The following is a 25712-nucleotide window of genomic DNA, read 5'->3' as shown; positions in this document are numbered from 1 at the left end:
ATTATTATTTAGTATTATATTCTTTATTTTACCTACTAGTATCAAATCCATCGTTCACTAATAGAGTTTCCGACGCTATCATCGATGTGTACATTATTTTTAGCCGTTGACATACTAATATTAATTTACACTTTATCATCGGATTTATTTGGTCTTAAAATACTTTCGGCTCCTTTAACTCAAAGATCAAAAAAAAACAATAGTATAGATAGATTGTCATTAGAGACTACTAGGTAAATAAATGTAAACAAGAATTTTTTGTTCTAAGAAATACCAAAAGTTTTTAATGGCAATCTAGAATGGATTTTATGAATTATAAACGCTCTTTGGATTGGAGGAATTTTTTGGAATTTGGATTTGGGAGAGAGGTCACTGTTCAAGGTCGATTAAGCTTTCAAGGAGATTCAGATTTGGAAGGCTTCTTCCTCTCGGTTTTTTTTTTGGACTATTTGATTTCTGTATAACGTTCAGAACTGCCATTTTTTTATGGCCAGGCGCAGTGTTATTCCTGTTAAGCCGATTTCCTAAATTTTGTTCAAAAGTAAAGTAAATTGATAAGAAAAATAGATGATAAAAAAATTAAGAATTTCCGGTAAAAGAAAAAGTTTTTTTTTTTAAGAAAAAATCGAATTGTTTATTAAACGTTTCTTTAATTATTAAGAAATTTATAGAGGGAACTGAAGAATTAGGGAAGAGAAAGAAAGGATGAGGGATAAGGAAAGGCATAGGGGGAAAGTACGAAGGAAAGGGGAAAAGTTTCGAAATTTTTAAAAGGGGGAAGTTTCGATAGTTTAAAATTTTATTAAAATGCCGAGTTTAATATTAATCACGTGATGTACGTAATGACTAGTAATTTAAAATAAATATCGAAAGGTTTCATAATATGCAATAAGCCATAAATATATACATTTCAAACTGAATACTATGTAAGCATTGCAAATATAATAAATTAAGAAATACATACAAACGTAACAGTCATTTTTTTGCTATATTTTTTTTGCATATACTGTATCCATAGTAATATATATTTTCCAAAATATGTTATTTATATTACAAAAAAAAAAATAATATTACATAAATTAAATATGTTAAATATATAGATACCATCTATCAGTGACGGATATGTTTATGAAAATCAAAGATTCAGCAAAGAAATGGACCGGCTATTATTTGTAAAATCGCAATAATTAAGATAATTGACCATGATTTATAATAATCATATTTACCAGTGTCAAAAAAAATATCTCTGCATACTCTTATGGAGTTGTTAATTGACATTTATGACGAAAAATTGTTAATTTATCATTGTTTTAATTATACTGTAGATATTGTAGTTAGATTGTTTAAGTTTCATTTTTATAAGTAATTGTATTATTATTAGAGATGCGTTAAAAAAAAAAATATGTACATTCAGATAAATTTTGTAAAATTTCATATAATGCGTAAAATTGTAAATTTTTATAATAAATTTAAAATTTTATGCGCCCTTGCAATTTATGTAGGTGCGTAGAAAAAAAAACCCAAATAAATTATCGTGAAATGCTTTATATCAAATAAATTTACTAAAAATTAAATTTATCTAAGGATTCTGTAACATTTCTAATTCACGAGTTTTAATTCTAAATGTGTCACATGAATTAATCAAATATTAAATTTAAATTAATCTAAACTAGGGAACGCAAACCGTTCAGGTCCGAAGCATAACAAGCAGATGTTGTGAAAGCCGTGTTACAAACTTTCCTATATCTGATATCCTGAGGAAAGTTTGCGGTAGGCTTACTATCCTCCGCAAAGATGATAATATACCGAGATGATGGGAAAAATTTGTGCAATCAATATTTCTTCGACCTCGGTAAGGTATTCTAACTCCTCAGGTACATTCACCCGAATCCATATTGTTTTTAGCAGAGAATTTTTTCACATCATTGTTATCACAGTGTTATCACTATAACACCGATCATACTGATCACATTAATTTGAAATACGCGTATTATGACGTTTCGTACTGCAATTTTAAACCGTAATCCGAAACTAAAGTTGCAACTCAGATTGTAATCTGAAATGCCGTAATTATTAATAACGGCAGTAGTAACTATATAGACAAATTTCAAATGTATAATGGAAAAATTATGGATAAAAATCTGAAGTTACGGGCAAATACTGGACAATCTTTTATGTTTCAGCAGTCTGAAATTGTCTTTCCATTTAATCAGACATTTTGTGTATAAACTTTGGATACCATATTTTCCATAAGGATAAATCAAATAGAAAGTTATAATTTTGTAATTATTATACTTAAAGATTAGTTGTAGACATAAATGTTAGATAAGTAGCTAAATGGTATTTATTTTCGCTTGTCTATGATTAGCTGTTACTTTTTCCTAATAGGACAAATGAATTAGTGGTCTGAGTGACGTAAGTAACAAGAAATACTGCAGGTTCTTGTTTCAGTTACACATTAATATTAAGACAGCCTACACTTTAATTGGCATTTTTTTCCTTTGTAGAGATAGAAATATCACGTATAATTAAAAATATGTTGCTCTTGACAGAGTTTTCTACTACATCGCACAAATAGTATTTGGCTAAAATTTTTGCTTATCTAAATTGATGTTTTACGTTAAACAAAAACTTTCTTATCAAAATATTAAATTATTCTTTTATAAAATTACTATAATAATTATAAAGTTTAATCGTTGTATCACATGATCATATGTTTAAATTACAGCTTTTTCTAATATGGTTTGTTGTTCAAAAAATACTAATACATATTTTTACTTTTTTTTCTGCGTCACAGAAAGCTTAAAAAGTTGATAAAAGACTAGTTAAATAAACGATACTGTCCTAGTATTCAACCGGCCTTTGGCGACGTAAGTAACCGGAATACTGCAGGTTCTTTCAGTTATACCTTACTATAACGACAGCCGTTTCATCTTTTTCTTGATAAATTAAATATAATCGAGTTAGTATTTAATAAGCTCTATATATATTTTTTATACTTAATTTTTACATTTTTTTAACATTAAAATAAATCGCTGGCTATCCTGAGGGTCTAAGACATGTGGCGTAACTAATCGGCGGACACATACCGTCAATTTCGCCACCATTTAAAGTTTTCACATCCTATGGAAAAGAATAATTATATAAACAATTTTTGTCCATTCATAATACTTTCCCTTATACTGACTATTATTATCGTTATGGAATAATCGTTCAAACTTAAAACCTTATTTTTCACTAGTTAAAATTTTAAAATTTTGATTTATTAATTCAAAAGAGGATTAATTTAGTTCTCTTTTTAAACCTAAGGATAATAATGTAATTTTTGTTATTGCATATTATAATTACCGTCAATTCCGTGTGAGAAAATTTATATTTTAAAGTTACTTTTAGACGATTTTTTTTTTTGTCAAACGTTGGTTTTTAAATTTTCATGACATTGTATATTAAATGTATATTAAATTAAATAATATTATGAATTTGACGGACAATTATAGTCGATAAATACAAGCTGTCCTAATGGTAAGTGTCGTAAATAATTAGGATTCTGGTTCAATTATACAACGACGTTAGAATAGAAATAACTTTTCGTGTATTTAAAAGTTATTTCAACATCATTTCTTAACGGACTATCCTTACAGCATAGGCAGCTCACTTCCCATATATAATGTGAATCCGTCAGTGTAAATCTAAGTATAAAAGAGTTTCCCGCATTCATTTGTGCATTTATGATGCATCTAATTGCCATCAATTTTATGCAGGATAAATATTAAACTGTATATCTTCACACAAAGTAAAGTTTTATTAAGCTATTTTTGGGAGCTGAATATTTTTCTGTTAAAGATTTTACCACTTAATAGGTTATGGTCACCATGTGACCCATTAACAGTTAAAGAATTTCAGACGTCAGTACAAGTACAATTTTAAAAAATACTTGCGTATCAACATCTAAGACAATTTAAAATCACTAAATAAAGAGAAAACAATGAACTTTACAAATATATAGTAAGTAAAATAATATACGGTAGTAACTATATATAATAATCGAAAAGTACATACAGTATATATATATTTACGATATTTTTCGTTTATTACAAAGAAGAACCAAATCTTGGTAACTGAATCAAAAACCTGTAATTATTCTTATTATCTACGTTACCTATGAGGACACAGTTTTACCGATGTTCCGATCAAAAAGTTATTACGAAGTTAAACGAAAAGATTCAATTGCGCAATACCGCTTAATTAATTTTGGAACATTTCGGAGACACTTCGGAGACTCTATTACTCTTAGTTGTTAGGGGCGAAGCGATGGGCTATATTACTATAAAAAATGATCAATCACGTGAATTTTTCTGCCCTCACGTGATGTCATCGCAAATTTTAGCCTAGTTATACAGATTACAGAACCAATTTGAATATACTAAATTCTGAAATTATATCAAAACATAATTTATACTTTATATAAAAGCTTGAACATTTCTTTTTTTCTTTCAGAATTCATTTTCAATTCCAACTTCAACGAGATATTGGTTTAGTAATAATATATTTTTATTTATTATTATTGATAACAAATATAAATTGAAAATTCAACAAAAAAAAAAGATAATAATATTATACATTTTAAATCAATTTCCCTTTACAAATAACCTTAGTTTTGACTTATTCTTTAATGTAATAGTATATAATTATTTTAGGCCTTTGAAAATATGTTATTTCCTAAAGACCTTCGGTCTTTGATTAAAATTTAGATCCCACAGGTTGTAGAACAATTAGGATCATTGAACATACCCCACCATTCGATATTATTGGTAAACAAGGCTAGAATAAACAAAAAAATGGCTAATATAAAGCCACAGAAGGAAAACCAAATATGAATCCACGAATGACCTTCCACGTGGTCTTCTTTTTTCAAGTGGCTTATATATGCCAAAAAACTGTTAAATGACCATATGGAGCAAAATATGCTCAGAAATTTGCTTCTGCAATAATACCCAACTGGTGGTGTGTAAAATGCTAAAAATACCGTTATCCAGGGGTATGAAATGGATATAAAGGCAACCAGTAAAACGGTAAAAAATTTCTGAATTTTGTGGCTTCCACTGACTGGTTTCATAATTATTTGTGGTTTGTGCACAATCTCATTACCTCCTTCACTTTCTGATTTCTTTATTTTTCGCGGCGCAAACTCTACATCAGGATCTTTTACAACTAGAGTTCCCGAAAATGCTCTCTTGAAAACTGCTGGAATTGTCCAGGATAACAACAATGATATATATGGCCAATCTTCACAACTAAACTGCCCGGTCGTCCGGGATATTGCTGCGATCACACCGACGATGATGTAATATATTGACACCAATGACGACAGTCTTTCTAGAACCGATGTCCTTGCTGTGCATCGGTTAATTATATCTTTTATATCATTATAATTATCCTGGTCCTCGCTCACTGACATTGCGTAAACTCCGACAGGTCTGTGATAAAGTTGTTTTAGTCCTCCCTCTCCTTGTCCATTTTCTTCTTCGGTTTGAAAATATTTTGATGAAAGCCAGTAAATACAGAGCTTTACTTCATCTTTCCCTACGTTACAAGAATAGAGCAATCCCGTAAATGGACAACCAAAACATCGCAAAACCCATGTCAACTTTTCTGCAAACTTCCCCTTTGGGGATATTCCGATAATTGCTATGGCTGGTAAACAGCCCAACACATATTGAGGTATAGGATTCAATAATTTACTTATGATATGTATAGCTCCTGATGCCATTTATGCTGAGAGTTTTGCTCAATAAATTAAAGAATTGGAAGAAGAAATTGAAAATAAAAATAAAATTATTTTATTTTGGTTTTTTTTAGGAATGATATTTTTTGTATTAAGTTTATTATTTTACGTAAAAGAATAAAACAATAAGATAGTTATCAAATAGAATATATGAATAAAGTGATCAAGAAGTAACAAGGGTAAAGAATGAATTTTTAATAAAAATAACGGCGGAACAGACACCATATATATATAAAAATTCTCTAAACGAAATGGTATACCATAAAAAATTATATTCATTTTCTTTCTTTGATTTTATAAATCTTTCTAATTTTGGTTATTTATGAATGAAAGCAAGAACGAATGATTTTAATATCATTGATATTAGTATTTTATGAAACTGAAAAAGTACGAGTGAATAAATGATAAGATTAGATAGATGATCTAGTACACCGAACGATAACTTAGTTAAGTCAAATATGAATGAAAGTACTTTTCATTTTGATTAAAGAATGAACGGTTTCTTTTTTTATAGTATTGTTGATAATATTAGTAAATAAAGGCACAACCAAATGAACGAACATTTAAGAACATTAGATCGATGATCAATGGTATCATAAGAATGGTGAGATGTTGCTAGAATTTTTTTTATATGTACAGAACGTTTTTGTAAGTTGATTTAGTTTAGTTCCCTGCCGAAATTTGACTTTTTTGGACCGGTATAATATGAATCTGAATGATAATAATAAAATGGTATCATTCTAATTGAGTCTCTTTTTTTTTCTATGAATTTTACCTTTATCGAGATTCATAATAGTTGGCTAAGTTAGTTGTACAACTTGTACATAAATGAAAAACAAAGAAACATTTGTGGCAGTATAAGATGGTTTATATTTTTATATTACTATATGTGGATATGTGGATATCTGATACGATAAAATATGGTATTTATTTATGAATATACAACGTTAAGTTTGAAGTTTCAATGAAAAAAATGATTATAGTTTAGATTGTTTGTTTATTTTCACATTTAAAAGAAAATTGTTTTATTACTATATTAAGAAAAAATAAAAAAATAAAAAATAACTGAACCTATTAATTGGATGTTTAAAAGAACTGCTACTGCTACTGATACAGAACTATAAATAAATTGATGAGTACATGTACTACTATTACCTTTCATTCTTTTAACTTTTACATAGTAAATGTTATACGACGCAATTATTTTATTTTCGTATTAGAACACAACATTATCTCTGGCGCCTAAATGCTATCATGGACTTTCCGAATACTTTCGCGCGAATTGTTAGAAACGTTCCAATATATATTGGATATACGGCAAATCCACGATATGGCAATTATACTAAGTTGTAATACTTTGCATATTCTTCATTGTTAGTAGGCTAAAACAATATAAATCATATTACGCTTCAAATAATTCTAGTTGTTTTCTTTCTGTGATACATCTCGAAATTAGCCGAAATAAATATTTCATTAAACTTAAAATAGTTGTACAAGTGTACAAGTACAGTCGAGTGATGTGTGTACGGTGCCATTTTATGCACAATGCACATTCCGCAAAACAATTGCCAGTATTTTAGGTCACTTATTCCGACTTTAAGGAGTGCAAGTCGAGCTTCCTAGTGATCTATCAAATGGACGAAACTTTTTCAGTCACGTGAACAATTTTGAGTTAAACAATTTGTGATTTTCTTTAGAAATTTAATTGCGGACAAGAATTTCTTTGAACAATAATGAAAATTAAAAAGTATGAGAAAACAAGTTAACGGTCGATAATAATTTTATGGATTCAAATTTTTGATTTATACAATTATACCGTGATTACCGTCTTTATATAAATTTGAAAGGGTGTATAAAACATTATCCAAAACGGCCGAATTAAACTATTTAAAAAAATTAAGTGTATTTTTTTTTTTTTTTTTTGGTTCGTTATTGTAAATTGCATACCAACAAGTTATATTACCGATTTTACTGATGTCATAAATGTATGATTTTTGGGTTGAATGAGACTATTAAGTTGTTCGAATATTCGAAGTATAATTCAAGGTTTTTAGTTCATATACCCATTATTAATAACCTAAAAGAGATAAAAAGTTGATGTTCCAAAAAGTATTTAAACGGTATTAATTTGCTTCGTTATTTCTATAATTTAATATTTATTTTTGCTTGTATTTGATGAGCTGTCACTTTTTTCTAAGAACGAAACAATTAACGTTAATTCTTAACAATGAAAAGATCGACGAGTAATTAAAGTGTGGCTGTCTTGGTGGTCCGGGTGATGTACTGTAAGTAACCAGATCTTGGTTCAGTTACACATTGATACTAAGATAGCTGCACTTTAATTAGCAAATTTTTTTCCTATCATCTTTTACATAGATAGAAAATACCACACAATTTTTTGGTTTGAAAATTCAATCGCTTAACAATCGCTTAAACTTCTCAAGCGGATTATTCCATTTGCATGGTTGCTCAAACTTTATTTTTTCTCCGTTTGGAGTATTGAGTTTGTCAATTATCGAATTTATTTATTTATCCGTAAAACGTAAAAACGTATTAATATTTTTCTACTCTTAACATAGAGTTTTCCACGATTTCACTAAATAATGGGTACAAATAGGAATTTCCATACTAATAAAAAACTAAGTTCGTACAATAAGCAGGAAAAAAGGAAACAGGGGAGTGTGATACTGTGTGCTAAATAACCTACCTAAAATACTCGCCGTTTTCCACATCTTGTAAAAATTTTAGCATTATGTATTTATTTTCAAAATTATATTTGGTTAAAAAATTTTTGCTATTATACAGTATCTAATTGCTATCAATTCTGTATAGGCTTTCGATATAATTCTTAGCTTAAATGTAAATGTTTTATGTTTTTACAAAAGCTTTCATATCCGTTTTAATTACTTTCTAATAACTGACGAATCACAACGTCTTTTATAATTTAAGAGCCCTAAATAAGTATTGTATATAACGTAAATTATTTATAATAATGTTTATGATTATTTATGAATTTAAATACATTAACAAGATATTTTTACTATTTTTTTTTGTTACATATTTTTCAGTTCTGCGGCACAGAAGGCTTAAAAGTTTTTGATAAACATTACAATATAATAAACGTTGCTGTCTCAAGTGAGATCGTCTCTGACCATAAAGTGACGTAGGTAGCCAGAATCTGCAGGTTCTTGGTTCAGTTACAGCTTACCACTAGGTGACAGCGGTGTTTATTTTTCTAAAATTATTGCATCCCTTATGCAGTGAATAAATATGTTGTAGAACTTTATTTGCATAGACGGTTCATTTTTTTTCGCTAATTAATTGAATTTCCAGTTGCGAATACAAAAAGGATTTCTATAAGTTTTAGCATTATCGCATGTATATATCTAATTGCCGTAAATAAATATTTTACAACTTCACACAGAAACTTTCATATTAAAGTTTTATAATTGCTTTTAAAATCTGGTAGTCAACAAATTATTTAACGAATATTTTTGGCCGTTTAATCATATTGAGTTTCATACTTTCTAATAATTAATGACTCATTTTCAACATTTTTTTCAAATAATTTGAGAGGCCTAATATATAATGTAAATGATTCAATACCGTAATGTTCATAATTAAAAAGAATTCTAACAGTCTGTTTTTCCGGATAAATAAAGTATAATTGATTAATGAACCTAAATACCATGGCCTTGTGGTACGTAGGAATCTGCAGTCAGTTACACGCACCAGCCTACTATGATATTTATGTTTTAATTTAATGCAATCATTCTTTGTGCAAACAATAATTATATAAGCATTATTTTTTTTATTTTAGTTTTTTATGCAAATTTGAGAGGCCTAAATACATAAGTAAACGATTTATGACATAAATATTTATAATTGAAAAGAGCACTGTCGATTTTTTTTATGGATTTTACGGATTTTAAATTAAATATAATTGGGGTAGTACTTATTTAATGAATATATATTTGTTAGTAACACGCACATATACTGTATATATTACTTATTTCTTACGTTTTTTAACATTACTAGGTATTAAAATAAATCGATGAGCGACATAGTTGAATTAAATGGGGGGTGTACTGATCGTCTAATACGTAAGTAATCGGAATCTGCAGGTTCTAGGTTCAGTTACACATTCTATCAGTATGGACCCCGTTTAAACTTTTTAAATTTTTAAGAAATGCCATCATCCTATGTGTAAAGAATGATTATATACAATAATCTATTTATTTATTTATCACGCAACATTCGTCTATTCCCGTTCATTCTTATGGAATAGTTACTCAAACTTATAATTCTATTTTTTACCAGTTAGAGTTATAATTACCTTTAGATACTCTAATTTTTTTATAGTCGATAAACTGTATTTGTCCATTTTCCATACCAAGTTTCAAGCTAACAGCGTTGCCATGATTTATGATCTTGTTTATTAATGAGATGATAAATAATTTTTATAATAAAAATTTTTCCTATCAACCTTTATGATTTTTAAATTTTCACGACTTTGTGTATTAAATTAAATAGTGTAATTAGTTAGTATACAATTTTAATAAATCTAAAAACAAAGAAAATCACACTAATAATCCTTTTTTTTCATATTATTATATTAGCATTGTATCAGTTCATTTAAAAAAATATATTCTTTTGGATATCTTGGATAATATAGATTTAATAGATTTTGTACTTTTATTACATTTTGAAACTCAAAACAACTCTACCATTTTTTTTCTATTAAGTATATATACAGTATTTATATATACAGTATATATAATAATTATATACTGTACTTCATATGAGTTTATCCGTACAATTACATACGATAAACACTGCTGTCCTAGTGGTAACGACGTAAATTATTAAGATCTACAGGTCGCTGGTTCAATTATACACCGGGATTGAAGTGTTTATCCTTTTCTTAAGTGGAACTATCCTTACGACGTAGTCAGCTTAAATCTTATTTTTCTCTGATTGGAATGTTGACTTTCCATAATTGTGAGTTTACTTATTAAAAAAAGATTTGTTCCTATAACCTAAGTATAATAGAATTTCCCGAATTCAGATGTACAGTAATTTTTGTATGATGCAGTTGATGCACCATCTAACTGCCATCAATTTTGTGTAGGAAGGATAAATATAAATTACCTAAAAAAAACTTAATATTTTGAAGTTTCTTATATTATAAATTAAGATATATTTACGTCTCTCAAATTTGTAAAAACGTTGAAAATGAGGATTGCGATCATGTGAGATGTCATCAGATATTAAAAAAATGCACAAAACCTTCATACTTAAAATTTTATATTTGCTTTTAAAAATCTTTTAGTTAGCGAATTATTGAACGAATATTAACCATATTGAGTTTCATACTTTCTAATAGCTAATGACGCTCAACACCAGCATAATGTTTATAATTAAAAAGAGCTTTATCAGCCGTTGTTTTCGTATATATAACAGGGTTAGTATTCAATGAACCTATAAAATTTTCTTTTTTATTAATTCTTTAATATTATCGCCGTTTTCAAAATGATGTATTCAGTTAAATTGAATAAAAAAAAAAGAAAACCGGAAACCGGACGAAAACCGGACGAAATATGGACAAAAAACGGACGAAAACCGGGCGAATATTGGTATTCGATATACAATCACAAATAAATTGCGTACACTATTTTGAAAACGGCGGTAATTGAATAAATATGTGTAGGCTTATGTTTTGATTTTTTTACCTATAAGAAATTTTTTAGAAAATTGATTACATGTCTGAGTTTTTCTCTATCATTTGTGTAAACAATAATTATATATATTATTTTTTTTATGTAATCTTCCCTTCCTTTTTATGCAAATTTGAGATATAAGTAAACGATTTATGATATAAATATTTGTAATTAAAAAAGAGCACTTTTTAAATATATATAATATAAAATGGGGCTAGTACTTCTTTAATGAATATACATATATATATACTATATTACTTATTTCTTAAAATAAATCGATGAGCGACATATTTGAATTTAAAGAGTAGGTGTCCTGATCATCCAATACATGTAGTAGCATAAGTAATCAGAATCTGCAGGTTCTAGGTTCAGTTACACATTCCATCAGCACACTCTACTCTTTAAATGTTTTAATTTTTTATCATTCCTATGTGTAAGAATAATTATATATACAATAACCTATTTATTTATTTATTACGCAAAATTCGTTTATTCCAAACACTTAAACGAACCATTGAATAGTCACTAAAACTTAAAACTTTACTTTTTACTAGTTAGAATGTTTCCGTGTGGGAATCTTTTATATCAAAGTTTTATAATTACCTTTAGGCAAACTAATTTTTTTAGTTGATAAAATGTATTTTGACCATTTTAACCTTACCAAGTTTCAAAATAACAGCGTCGTTTATGATCTTGTTTCTTAATAAATAATAATTTTTATAATTAAATTTTTTCCGTCAGCCGTTGTTTTTCAAATTTTCACGACTTTGAGTATTAAATTAAATAGTATAATTAGTTAGTATACGATTTAATGAATCTAGGAACAATGAAACACATTAATAAACTCTTTTTTGCATATTATTAACATTGTATCAGTTCGTTTAATTAGGATCTACAGGTCGTCAGTTCGTCAGTTATGTATCAACACAGTGTTTATCCTTTAATTTTTTCGTGTGATAATATAAAAATTTGAAAACAGAATTTGTTTACTACTCAACATTTCTTGAGTAGACTATCCTTACGGCATAGTCAGTTCAATATTTTATTTTTCTCTGGGAATGTTGACTTTCCATAATGTGAATCCGTCAAAGTTATTTATTAAAAAAGTTAATTTGTTCTTATACTAACTTAGAATTTCCTGCATCTAATTGCCATTAAACTTTATAGGATGAATAAATATTATATATCTTTACACAAAACTTTCATATTTAAAGTTTTATATTTACATTGGGAACATAGTATATGGATTTGCGAAGCTAATCAAGGAATTAATTAAAAGATCAATTTGTGAATATGAACAGCAGCTTATAGAACATAATAAGAATGATGAATTAGATATTTTGAAAAGTATAGTGTTTGATTTTATCAAAGTTCTAGAGCATTCTTCTTTTTTTCTGATAGGATATAAACGATATTGGGAGCTTTTGAGAGGAGCATACAATGATAATTTTAATAAAATTGCTAAAGAGAAGAATACGAAGAACGTAGTAGAGAATTTATGGATTTTTATACGAAAAGTTTAGATGTGAAATAGTGGCGGAAATAGAAAAAGAACATGGAATAAACAAAAAAGATCTTAGGACGAAGAGGAAAAAAACGAAATAGATGGGGATGATGAGGCGAATAAAGAAAAATTAGGAAAAAATGGAAAAACATATGAAAACGAAAAAAATCAAAAAAATCTAGCTAAAAAAATTAAATTAGTAACGAAAGATCGTTTAATAGGTAAGATAACTGATGGCGTTGCGATAAAAAAGACTTGGCATACTTTAACAAAATTGTTTATTTTAGTTTCATGGATATCTTAATTTAGGATAGTATTTTATATATTTATCAATTTTAGTAGACTAGATCACTTTAGTTATAGAGAGTATTGTAATTATATTTTCTAGGTGTTTAAATATTTTGTAATTGATTTTTATATTACTAAATTAATAAATGCGTTACTAATTTTTTTTAAAAAAACAAAGTTTTATATTTACTTTTAAAAATCTTTTAGTTAACGAATTCTTTAACGAATATTTTTGGCCGTTTAACTAGTATATTGAGTTTCATATTTTCTAATGGCTAATGACGCCCCATATGATCATGATTTTGTTTAATACCAATTTCAACATTTTCTACAAATAATTTTAGAGGTCTAATACATATTTTAAATATTCAACACCATAATGTTTATAATTAAAAGAGCCATTGCTTTCGTATATATAATAGGAGTAGTATTCAATGAACCTATAAAAATTTTCATTTTTTTATTAACAGTTAATTCATAATATTAAAATAAACAGGTTAATAAATACTGTACGTGTAGGCTTATGTTTTGATTTTTTTAATGCAATCCTTTGTGCAAACAATAATTATTTATATACGCATTATTTTTTTTTATTTTATTTTTTATGCAAATTTGAGAGGCCCAAATATATAAATTAACGATTTATGACATAACAGATAAATATTTTATAATTAAAAAAGAGCACTGTCAGTTTTTTTTTATAGATTTTACGGATTTTAAATATTTATAAATTAAATATAATTGGGCTAGTATTTATTTAATGAATATATATTTATAAATATATTTTTGCTTATTTTTTACATTTTTCAATAATATAATGAAATTGATGAGCAATATAATCGAATTAAATAGATGTTGAACTTGGTGGTCCGGTACGTGATAGCGTAAGTAATCAGAGACTGCAGGTTCTTGGTTCAGTTACACAATACATCAAGTTCAGCTACTATTTAAAGTTTTGAATTTTTTAAGAAATACTATCATCATATGTGTGAAGAATAATTATATATTTGGTATACAATAATTTATTTATTTATTTTTTACGCAAAATTCGTCTATTCCCAACACTTAGTTATGGAACAGTCACTCAAACTTAAAACTTTATTTTTACATTAATCCGTGTGGAAATATCTTTATATCAAAGTTTTATAATTAACTTTAGACACTAATTTTTTTTTTAGCTAATAAAATGTATTTTGACTATTTTAACTACTATACCAAATTTCAAGCTAATAGTCTTGTTTTATCAGTATATAATGAGACGAACGATAAATGATAATTTTTATAATTAAAATTTTTTCTGCCAATCGTTATGTTTTTTCAAAATTTCACGATTTTGAGTATTAAATTAAATAGTATAATTAATTAGTTAATATACGATTTAATGAATCTAGGAATTATAATAAACTTTTTTTTTTTGCATATTATTTAACATTGTATCAATTCGTTTAATTAGATCTGCAGGTCTGGCCAGTTATGCACCGACACTGGGATAGAAGTGTTTATCCTTTGATCTTTTCGTGATATAATTTGAAAACAGAATTTGTTTACTACCCAATATTTCTTAAGTAGACTATCCTTATACCATAGTCAGTTCAAAATTTTATTTTCCTCTGGTTGGAATGTTGACTTTCATAATGTGAATCCGTCAAAGTTTATTTATTAAAAAAGTTAATTTGTTCCTACAACTTAAGTATAATAGAATTTCCCGCATTTAGCAGACGTACTGTAATTTTTGTTATTGCATGTACGATGCATCATCTAATATTCTAATTGCCATCAATTTTGTGTAGGATGAATAAATATAATATATCTTCACGCAAAATTTTCATACTAAAGTTTTAATAATTACTTTTAGCAATTTGTAAAAAAAAACTTAATATTTTGATGAATATTTCAGCTTCTTATATTATAAACATTATTATTTACGAAATAACTGAAATCGTTTACATTACATATTTACGCCTCTCAAATTAATAAAAAAACGTTGAAAATGAGTATGATTGTGATCATGTGAGACATCATTAGCTATTAGAAAATTTGTGAACTTTGAATTTTTTTTTGTGTATTTTTTGTCGTTATTAAACAACATCGTTATTATAAAATAATAGTACGAAGTGAAAAATATATATTTTTTTTTTATTCTGTCAACTGCAGATTGAATAAAAATTAAATATGATTGTTTAGAATACGATTCAAAATTTTTACTGAATCAGAAAGGGTTTAAAAAAGCATTTATTTACGATTAAATACCGCGTGACCTAGATGAAATCCTTTGTAACGTAAGTAATCGGAATACTGCAGGTCCTGGGTTCAGTTACTGATTTCCGCTAGGTCACAACGTATTTATTTTCCTCAATGCACAACTACTAATTAATAAAACCTAGTAATAATCACATTATAAAACCTATATTTTAGAATTTTACATATATTCTATTGCTAGCACGATACACTTAGAACTCTAACATAAGTTTCCTTTCCCTCATATTATACGTAGCATATTAAATTATTATACATTTATACTCTAATTTGTTTATTCCTTGTTAACAATGTTAACATAAGAACTTTGTTGTTTATCATTCCTTTAATAATATCGTGCCATATATACATACAGTATTGGTTTGGATAAATTTTTAGCATTAAGTTTATATTCTTTAATGGATAGTCTCACCATTTTGATTGATATTGTGAGTAATATTATATTATGTATTTCTTCTGTTGACAAAGTTTATAATTAAAAAGAATGTATTTTGGTTTTGTCAACTATTTTTTTCGGGTTCCTTATTTTGAATATTAAATAAAATATGATTAGTTAGTATACGATTACGGCTAAAATAAATATAAATAAATATATATATAATTTAGTAATATATAATTTTTTTTTTTTAAAATAAGTATTTTGTACTGAATAAATTGGTAATACAGAGTCCTGCGATACAGTAAATAAAGAATTAAAAAAGATCAACTGTCGAATAAACACGAACTGTCCTAGTGGTTCGCCCCTCATGACCAGAATCGGTAGGTTCTTGGTTCAATTACGACACTAGGATAGTAGTGTTTATATTTTAATTTTTTTTATCATTCTTGCGTAATTAAAACATTTTTTTACTTTTATATGTAGATTCCTAAACGGATTATTCTTATGACAATCATTTAAACTTAAACTTTATTTATTCGCTAAGTTGGAATGTTTGTTTTATTGACTTTAAAAAGGTTTATTTTTTCTATAAACCTACGAATAAGTGTTTTTCACATTCAAATTTAATTTTTTGTTATTGCGTGTATTTAATACTTATTTTAATTGTCATATATATATATATATATATAATAAATAGTTTGATATTAATCTTAGCGTATATAAATACTGTATATACGGTATACCTACCTCTACACAATATTTTTCACATTGAAGTTTTATGATTGCATACATATATATTTTATAAAAATTATTCTTTAGTTAGTAAAATATATTTTTCGATAAATATTTTTGGCCTTTATAAGTTATAACCACGATCAAAAATTTACGAATATATTATTTCTAAAAATTAATTGAGTTCTTGAACTGAAAAAATTTTATAAAATAAGTTTGTGGAATAATCCATTAATAATCGTTGACCGAAATTTATATTTTAAAACTTACAAATGACTCACGATTATAACATACATTTTACAATTTAAAATAATTTTATAATAAAACTACTAAATTTTAATATTTTATATGACATCTTATTTACTCTCCATGCAGACATTTTAAAATCACAAATTTTCTTGTCTTTATTTTAATTATTTTATTTTATTTTTATAAATAAAGTGTCTTGAGCTACTATTATTATATTATTGATTCCGTCTGTTTTGCAGAATCATAGGTGATGAGCGTTGCTTATGACAAACTCGATTGTCGCAGTAAAAACTAATTACCGAAATAAAAATATAGTAAAACATTAGGAAGGAACTATGTAAGCGTATCATCATTTTATTTATACAAATTGTTATCATTATTAAATTAGTAATTAATATTATTTAAGTGCATGTAGTATCCAAAATATCACAAGATGGTCCGAAAATTGTCGTCCACCATTCACTATTATTTGTTAGAATGCCTAAAAAAAATATTAACATTGCTACTACAAAACCACAAATAGAAAACCATATATGAAAGATCCCAAAACAAAAATTGGATACGCCTCTTTCTCCTTTCAAATGACATAAATACGCCAAAGCGCTATTTAGTGACCAAATAGCACACAATACTGAAACGTATTTACTCCGACAACGATATCCAATTGGAGGTGTGAAATAGGCCAGGAGTACCGTTATCCAGGGAAAAAGTATTGATGCAAAAGCAGTAAACGTAACGGTAAAACGTTTGTGGTTTCTAATTTCATCGTCATTGATCTCTTTCAATGTTATTGGTTGTAAATCTTCCATTTCTATCTTAGGATTTTTAACAATTAGATGCCCCCAAATTATTCTCTTGTAGATTGATGGAATTGTCCAGGATAATAGTAATGGTATGTATGGCCAATCCTCACAGACATTAGTTTGGTTTGTCACCCTAGATATTCCTGCTATTATACCAACAAATATGTAATATGCTGACACTAATGATGATAATCTTTCTAGGACAGAAGCTCTTGCTGTGCATCGTTTTATCTCTGCAGATATACGTTGTTTTTCATTTGGTTCCAGTATCTTTCCATGAATTCCGACAGGTCTGACTTTAATTGGATATAGCTGTCCGTCGTTTTCGCATTTAAAATAATCTGACGGAAGCCAGAATAAACATTGATCTGTCTTATTGCTACCCACATTGCAGGAATAAAATAATCCTGTAAATGGACAACCAAGACATCGTAATACCCATGCTAACTTTTCTGTCAACTTCTCTTTCGGGGTGTCACCCACTATTGCAACAGCAGGTAGGCATCCCAATATATATTGAGGAATAGGATTTAATAATTTACGTATTAAATATAAACTATCTTTTATCTCCATTTTGGAAGAAAAGCAAAATAAACATAAGATTATTATTGTAATTATTGTATTATTATATTTCAAGATTAAATGAAAATGATTATACGCTTAAAAGGTCGGAAGGCATAGTAGAAGCGCATTTTATATTAAAACTTATTTATAATTTCTTTTTTTTTGGATACGTTTTTGTTTGTATATTGTTTATACCATGTAACTACATAGAAAATATTTGTAATGGCTAATTTACATTAAATTTCGCTCTATTGTTTTGCTTTAAATCAATGAAAGCGAAAGTATGATCCGCCGTCGTTGTCTAACAATTTCGGTTTCTACAGTTTATTATTTTTGACCATATTTGAAATTTAACTTTTATTAAGTAAACGTAAATGCAAAAAAAAAAATACAAAAATGTAATAAACTTAGTACTATCTGTAAGTATAGAAACTTCCTTGGGAGACCGCTCTTCGTCAATTATTGGACCAATTCAAATAAATAAAGCCACATGGATTACATGGCTTAATCGTCTAACATTGAAGAAATCACAAAAAAAAATTAGCCAATCAACTCATTATTAACGAATTGATCAACGTTGAGCAACAAAACAAAATAAAGTTGAATGACGGAATTTCCTAATATGTTTGTATTTTTTTTTCTTACAGTATTTTGCATTATTATTGTAGTTATTGTTGAAATTCTGTAAATTTCCGAAACTAGGTGAACCGAGTGTAACTTATGCAGAAGTGCAGAACCCTGATCGCGGCACTCATTTACTCACTACGTTCTACACATACATTCAGTTATACGAAACTCGATTGATGTATCTTTTATATAAATCTTGGCAAACTTAATTTTATGGACGGCAATTACAAAACAGCTTCATTTGCAACGTCATACTAGTATTTGGTTTTAAACTTTAATAGTCAATTTAGAACGTGTTCTAAAAATATTCTTGAAACAAACGTAACGTGAAATATTTAATTTCAATTAATCGTTTATCTCGTAAAAAAAAAAAAAAATTAATTTCAATTAAAAAAAAGGTAAACATGACATGAAAACGAATTATTTCATGAAAAGCTTTATATACTTTAGGGATAATATCGCCGTGTATGGTTTGGAAATGATTATTTTTATCTTCAATTATGAGTTTCATAATTATCTTAGCGTATATACATTATTATCAGAATTCAGAAATAACAAAAGTACGTAATATTTTCACATAATATTGACGGCGCTAGCTTCAAAAACTATTTTTCATCTCGCTTTATTTAAAATAAACAACTTTAATTTATTTCTTAAATACATAATAATTTAATAACTAATATCAAATTTACTAACAATACCAAGCTGTTTATATTTTTCGAACACCTTCATATTTCCTTCATGATTACTTTCTAAACTATTATTCCATCCTTTAATAATAAAGGAAAATGATTTTGATGATACACGATTCTTCCAATTATTAAAAAATTCTTCTAAATCTTTCGGGACTAAGTGTGAATCTAAACAAATAATTAATTTTAATTTATAAAAATTTTTTGATGAATATTTTGCCAAGGTCTCCAAAAGGTCTTTTTCACTTAATAAACCAGTAATATATTTAGTTTCAATACTTTCTAATTGTTGACAATCATTAAGAATTATTTTTAATGTTTCTATTTTATCAAAATTAAATAAGGTATATAATGATTTCAAATTCGGACAAAATTTAGCTATAGCTAAATTTAATGAATCACTACTATTAATATAAAATTCTACTAAATTTTTTCCATTATTTTCTAAAAATTTGATTAATATATCATCATCTGGACATGAATGAGGAAATTTTAATATTTGTAAATATGGAAAAATAACACATTTTAGATTGTTGTCAAGTTCGCTAAAATTATGTTTATAACGAAATGATAAAATAAGTTCTCGTAAATTTGTGAATCTTGTAACAAATGATAATAATGGTCTGAACCTAGTATAATATTCACACCCATATATTTTTAATTTAATTAAAGTATTCGAATGTTTTGATAATGAAGGTATAATATCTGTCCAATCAGCAATACCATACGTTTGTGATAATGATAAATATTTTAAATTATTTTGTGAACAAATTAAATCTTTTAATCCATTTGAAACCACACTTTTAAATTCCATATTTAATGATTGAATATTATAACATATTTGAGATAATTTATAAAAAAATGCGGATTTAACATCGGTACTACAACTTAATTTTGAAAGATTTGTTAAACATTCTTTTGCTCCAGGATAACGTAAAAATGATAAATTAACAGTGTTTGAATTATTTGTATAATAAGATAATTTTTTCACTGAATAAATTTTTTTCACAAACATCTTGATTATTTCTTTTGTCAGATATTTTTGACTTCTAAAAACATCAATAATCACTTGACCAATCGCATGAATTGATAGAACTTTGCAAAATGATACATAGTCAAATAATGGAGTTTTTGAGATTTGAGTTGAATTAAGAATTCTCTTCTCAAGCAAATGATTTTTTGAATCATTAGGAAGACAAATTATCAATGTATTAAGAATTTCCGGTTTTACTTTCAATCGGTGTCGACCATAGGTAATCGACTTGCCAATCCAAATATTTCTCCACAATATTCTAACAGAAACTTCACACCAAAGACGATTGACTAATAAGCATGAATATAAAGAGACTTTATCTTTCTCTAAATACTCGAAAATTTCATTAAGGCAATCGACAGGAAGTTGACAAGGCATTTTTGAATATTTTGGATTTAATAAAAAAAGAAGAAAAAAAAAATTAAAGGTTCCATTCAAACACGATTTACACTTAACCGTGTTACACTATTACAAACACTTTTATTGTAAATTTACTAATATAGATAGTATTATTTTACCGAGTGTGATATTTACTGTAGATCAATGGTTTACATACTTTTTGAATCGAAGAAGGAAAGGTCTAGACCAGTCCACTCCTTATTCCATACTAGGGGCGTGACAAATTGATTGTACTAGATTTAATAAATGATAAACTTAACTCTAAAGGTGAAAGCATGGTAATACAAATCGTATGATTCAAAATAATACGTTATGATGATTTACATTCAAGACGTTCAAATGTTTTTAGCTAACTAATACTAATAATTAATTGAAGAAGATTATAAGCTAGAACAGAGTTTTATTCATTAGACACAATATAGAATTTACAAATAATAGGGAAAACAATATAGTATAGCAACCCTTACAATTGAGTTATCTAAGTTTTTTCGTAGCGAAATATCGTAAGTAAAATTCTTTTTAGGCGATTCAGCGGTTCTTTTTTTTATGTTTTTCTGATATTAATTCTTGACTATACGACTTAGACGTACTTTTTAGTTTTTCGTTCCGGTGGGTTTAATTTCTCAGATTATAGTTCTTTATTATTATTTGTAAGTAGCGCGGAATTGAAATCATCCATTTTTTTTAAGAGACGAATTTCGCATGATAACAGTTTCCGATTTTTGTATCATTTAAATTTATTAAATTTTAAAACTTTCTTCTTACTTTTTTTTAAGAAAATGGGATCAGGATTCAATTAACGGGTTTAGGCTTCTTGATGTATGTTTCGTTGTTGCAAAATTTTCAATTTTTTTTTGTGTATTTAAATCATATTAATATTCATTCCTTCATTTTATTAGTCCGAAGTCCGGATATCCGTCCGACACGTAACGACGTACAACTATAAAACCTTAACAGCACTTCGAACTTAATAATAGTTTCCGTTTTCTAGTATTTTGTTTTTATTTCATCTGCGATATCATAATATTTAATCCTTTTTACTAATACAGTATACCTAATATGATGCCATCGTTCTGAAGATGACGATAATGATTTAATTTAGATTATTTAAATAATTATTTAAAAACGATAATTTTGTAACATCAACATTTTAATCTTTAAAAACTACCGAGTATCAATATTCACACTTTAACTTCATTAATATTACATCATAATACATTATGATTATATAAATACAAGACTGTTGCTAATTTGCTCTCCGTGCGAAATCACCCAAGTGATTTCACCCATATATAAATTTATTAAAATCAGGTGATTTCACCCATAATAAATCTCACGTATAAAAAATTAAAAAATTTTATATGAAAAAATTTTTAGTTTAAGTATATAAAAAATAATTTATATATAGTTTTAATTATTACTAATTTTTATTATAACCTAAAAGACATTTATTGTTAAATCTATAATCTCGTTACATCATATTATGGTTGTGATTTTACAGACTCTTGATGACCACCACCGAAGTCAAAAATGGAATGAACCAAAGATAAAATTAAATGAGATCAAAATAAGATTAAATGAAACCAGAAATAAAAATATACAAGATTAGAATGAACCAAAACAAAGATAAAATAAATGAGAAGATAAATGAATAACCAAAATCGAAATAAAATCAAAATCAAATATAAAGTAAAAATGAAATCACAAAGTCAAAGTATAAAGAAAATGAAAAATCTCAATCAAAAGAAAAGGAGCACAAGAAAAAACCCAAAAAAGAAACCCAAAAAAGAAACCCAGAGAAGGAATCAAAGAAACCCAAAAAAGAAACCCGAAAAGAAACCCAAAGAAACCCAAAAAAATCCAAGAAAGACTCAAGGAAGAAACCCGAAAGAAACCCAATGAAACCCTGAAATCCAAAAAAATGATCTGAGAAAAAAATCCAAAAGAAACCAATGAAACCAGAAATTCAAAGAAGAAACCCAAATGAAAAATGAAAAGAAAAAAAACTAGACAGTTACTGTATAGAAACTAGACGTCTGAAATTCCGAAAAACTTGAAACTTCATTTACTAGGGTACTGATGAAAAATCTACAAAAAAGAAAATGAGTAATTAAGAAACAATGGCAAATAAAAAAAAACAAATATTATAAAAAAAAAGCTTACCATCAAAAGTCTCATAAGAAAAGCAATGGCGTTAAAGAACGTTAAAAGACATTAAGAATGTTAAAGAACGTTGAAGGATAAAGAATATCAAAAAAAGGTTATTTTTTTATTTTTATAATAGAGACAGAGACCGGAACCACCAGCAACTGAAAATAGGTTATCCGTTATTCTGATAAAAGCAAAAAAAAATTAATCAGGTGATATAATCTACGGTAAAAATTAGTATCCTTATAATCTTATTATTTTACCTTTCAGTATTAAACTTCACTTCAATTTGCAAGATACACATGGTACAATGGCTAGAAATTTAATTAATAAAGAAATTCATTGAATTCAATAATTGAATGATCCAATTATTATTGTATATACTTTTTGTTATAAGTTACTTATTGAACTTTATTATTAAACAAAACGAACTAAGTATGGAATTTTCAAATAGTATTGTACATTCTATAAAATTTCTGGGTACTGCAGTATAATAAAGGAAATTATACCATAAGTTCATACGTACTACCCTCTTCTCCTAGAATAGTATACTATCAGGCTACCGACTATTCAACCAAAGTACTAAATTGTTCTTCCCTCTCATTCACATATATACATAGTTTTATGATAATATACTGTTCGTTTTATACTTATATTAAATATATACTGTCATCGATGTTTACAACTATTAATAGCTTATACCTTAATAATCAAGGAATTATAGTTTCAAAAATTTAAAAATAATCCCAAGCTTTTTATATTTTTCTATCACTTCCATATTTCCTTCTTTAGCTTCTAAACTATTTTTACATCCTCTAAAAATAAAAGAAAACGGTCTTTGTGGTACACGATTTTTCCAATTAATAAAAAATTCCTCTAAATCTTCTGGAGTTAATTTTGAATTTGAATTATAAAATAACTTTAACTTATAAAAATTTTTTGGTGAATATTTTGCCAAAGAATTCAAAAGATCTTTTTCATTTAAAAGGTTGTTATCATGTCGAGTCCCAATACTTTCCAATTGTTGACAATTTTTAAGAATTAAATTTAATGTTTCTATCCTATCAAATAAAATAGACAATGAATTCAGATTTTGACAAAATTTAGCTACAGCTAAATTTATTGAATCATTAGAACCTTCACAACTAATATAAAATTCTTTTAAATTTTTTCCATTCTTTTCTAAGAATTTAATTAATATATCACTTTCTGGATACGCACATGAAAATTTTAAAATTTGTAATTGTGGCAAAATAACATGCTGTAAATTATCACTAAGTTCATGAAAATAATCTCTATTACGAAATGTTAAAATAAGTTCTTGTAAATTTATGAAACTAGTAATAAATGATAATGGTCCATTCTGATAATAATCTAATTTTAATTTAATTAAGGTATTTGAATGGTTTGTTAATGAAGATATAATATCTGTTTTCATATCTGTAATATCATATTTTAATCTTAATGATAAATATTTTAAATGATTTTGTGAAGAAATTAAATCTTTTAAATCATTTGAAATTGGTTTCTTAAATTCTATTGTTAATGATTGAATATTGAAACATATTTGAGATAATTTATGAAAAAATGAGAATTTAACATTGGAATTACAACTTAATTTTGAAAGTTTTGTTAAACAATCTTTTGCTTTATGATAATGTAAAAATGATAAATTTATAGTATTGGAATTATTAGTATAATAAGTTAATTTTTTTAAAGAACTTTTCTTCATAAACATCTTCATTATTTCTTCTTCAAGGTGTTTTTGATTTTTAAAGATATCAGCAATCATTCGAATAATTCCATGAACTGAAAGAACTTTGCAAAATGATGCATAGTCAAATAATGAAGTTCTTGAGATTTGAGTTGAATTAAGGATTCCCTTCTCATGTAAATATTTTTTTGATTTATTAGGAAGGCAAGTAATTAGCATATTAAGAATTGATGTTCCCATTTTCATTCGATGTTCATAACCAACAGGATTAATAGTCCAAATATTCCTCCATAAAATTCTAACAGATATTTCACACCAAAGACGATTAACTAATAAGCATGAATGTAAAGAGGCTTTATCTTTCTCTAAATACTCCAAAATTTCTTTAAGACAATCAGCAGGAAGTTGACAGGTCATTTTAATTAGCAAAAAAGAAAAAGTGTCCAAATTTTATTCAAATGCGAGTTGGGCATAATTATGTTTACGCCATTACGCCATTTACAATTGTGCTACAAACAAATGACTAATAAATATTCATCTATTTGCCACAAATGTACAAATTAATGTGTTTGCGTTTAAATGGTGTTAATTTGTGTTACTAAAATTGATTTGCAGTAATAATCTTCCTCCTGTTATCCTGTTATGCTTTCTTAACTTTATAAATAGCAAACAAACTAACATATTATCAAGCGGTTTGATCGATTATGTTGCTAGTGCTCAATCCTCAAATATACTGTAGTAAAAATATTCTATAAAAAAAATGTAATAATGTGAAATAAAATTATTAATTTATAAAGTAATGTTCAATAAAAGGTAATG

General features: G+C 26.7%; 4 protein-coding genes across 4 annotated transcripts; all 4 read right to left on the bottom strand.

Moving 5' to 3' along the window:
• Positions 1-4747: 4747 nt before the first annotated feature.
• On the bottom strand, positions 4748-5770 carry OCT59_005069 (uncharacterized protein; the record flags this gene model as incomplete). Its single annotated transcript, XM_066138147.1, has 2 exons — positions 4748-4821; positions 5149-5770. The coding sequence occupies 2 exons, from the start codon at positions 5768-5770 to the stop codon at positions 4748-4750; spliced, it is 696 nt and encodes a 231-aa protein (XP_065997325.1).
• Positions 5771-17224: 11454 nt separating this feature from the next.
• Positions 17225-18289, bottom strand: OCT59_005068 (uncharacterized protein; the record flags this gene model as incomplete). Its single annotated transcript, XM_025329408.2, has 1 exon — positions 17225-18289. One exon carries the CDS (start codon positions 18287-18289, stop codon positions 17315-17317), a length of 975 nt encoding a protein of 324 aa, XP_025185890.1. The 3' UTR covers positions 17225-17314.
• A 1287-nt stretch (positions 18290-19576) lies between these two features.
• OCT59_005067 (uncharacterized protein) lies at positions 19577-21010 on the bottom strand (the record flags this gene model as incomplete). The annotated part of the gene is made up of 1 exon (XM_066138146.1): positions 19577-21010. One exon carries the CDS (start codon positions 21008-21010, stop codon positions 19577-19579), a length of 1434 nt encoding a protein of 477 aa, XP_065997324.1.
• A 2582-nt stretch (positions 21011-23592) lies between these two features.
• Positions 23593-25338, bottom strand: OCT59_005066 (uncharacterized protein). Its single transcript, XM_066138145.1, has one exon. It carries the CDS (start codon positions 25308-25310, stop codon positions 23898-23900), a length of 1413 nt encoding a protein of 470 aa, XP_065997323.1. The 5' UTR covers positions 25311-25338; the 3' UTR covers positions 23593-23897.
• Positions 25339-25712: the final 374 nt, after the last annotated feature.

This window comes from Rhizophagus irregularis, chromosome 13 (assembly GCF_026210795.1).
Source record: "Rhizophagus irregularis chromosome 13, complete sequence".
Classification (NCBI taxonomy): domain Eukaryota; kingdom Fungi; phylum Glomeromycota; class Glomeromycetes; order Glomerales; family Glomeraceae; genus Rhizophagus; species Rhizophagus irregularis.
The sequence above is the reverse complement of the archived record's forward strand: the minus strand, read 5'-3'. Positions and strand labels throughout refer to the sequence as shown.

Bases quoted from the DNA above. Each gene is read 5' to 3' on its own strand.
- OCT59_005066 (XM_066138145.1), bottom strand. From the start codon at position 25,310: ATGACCTGTCAACTTCCTGCTGATTGTCTTAAAGAAATTTTGGAGTAT.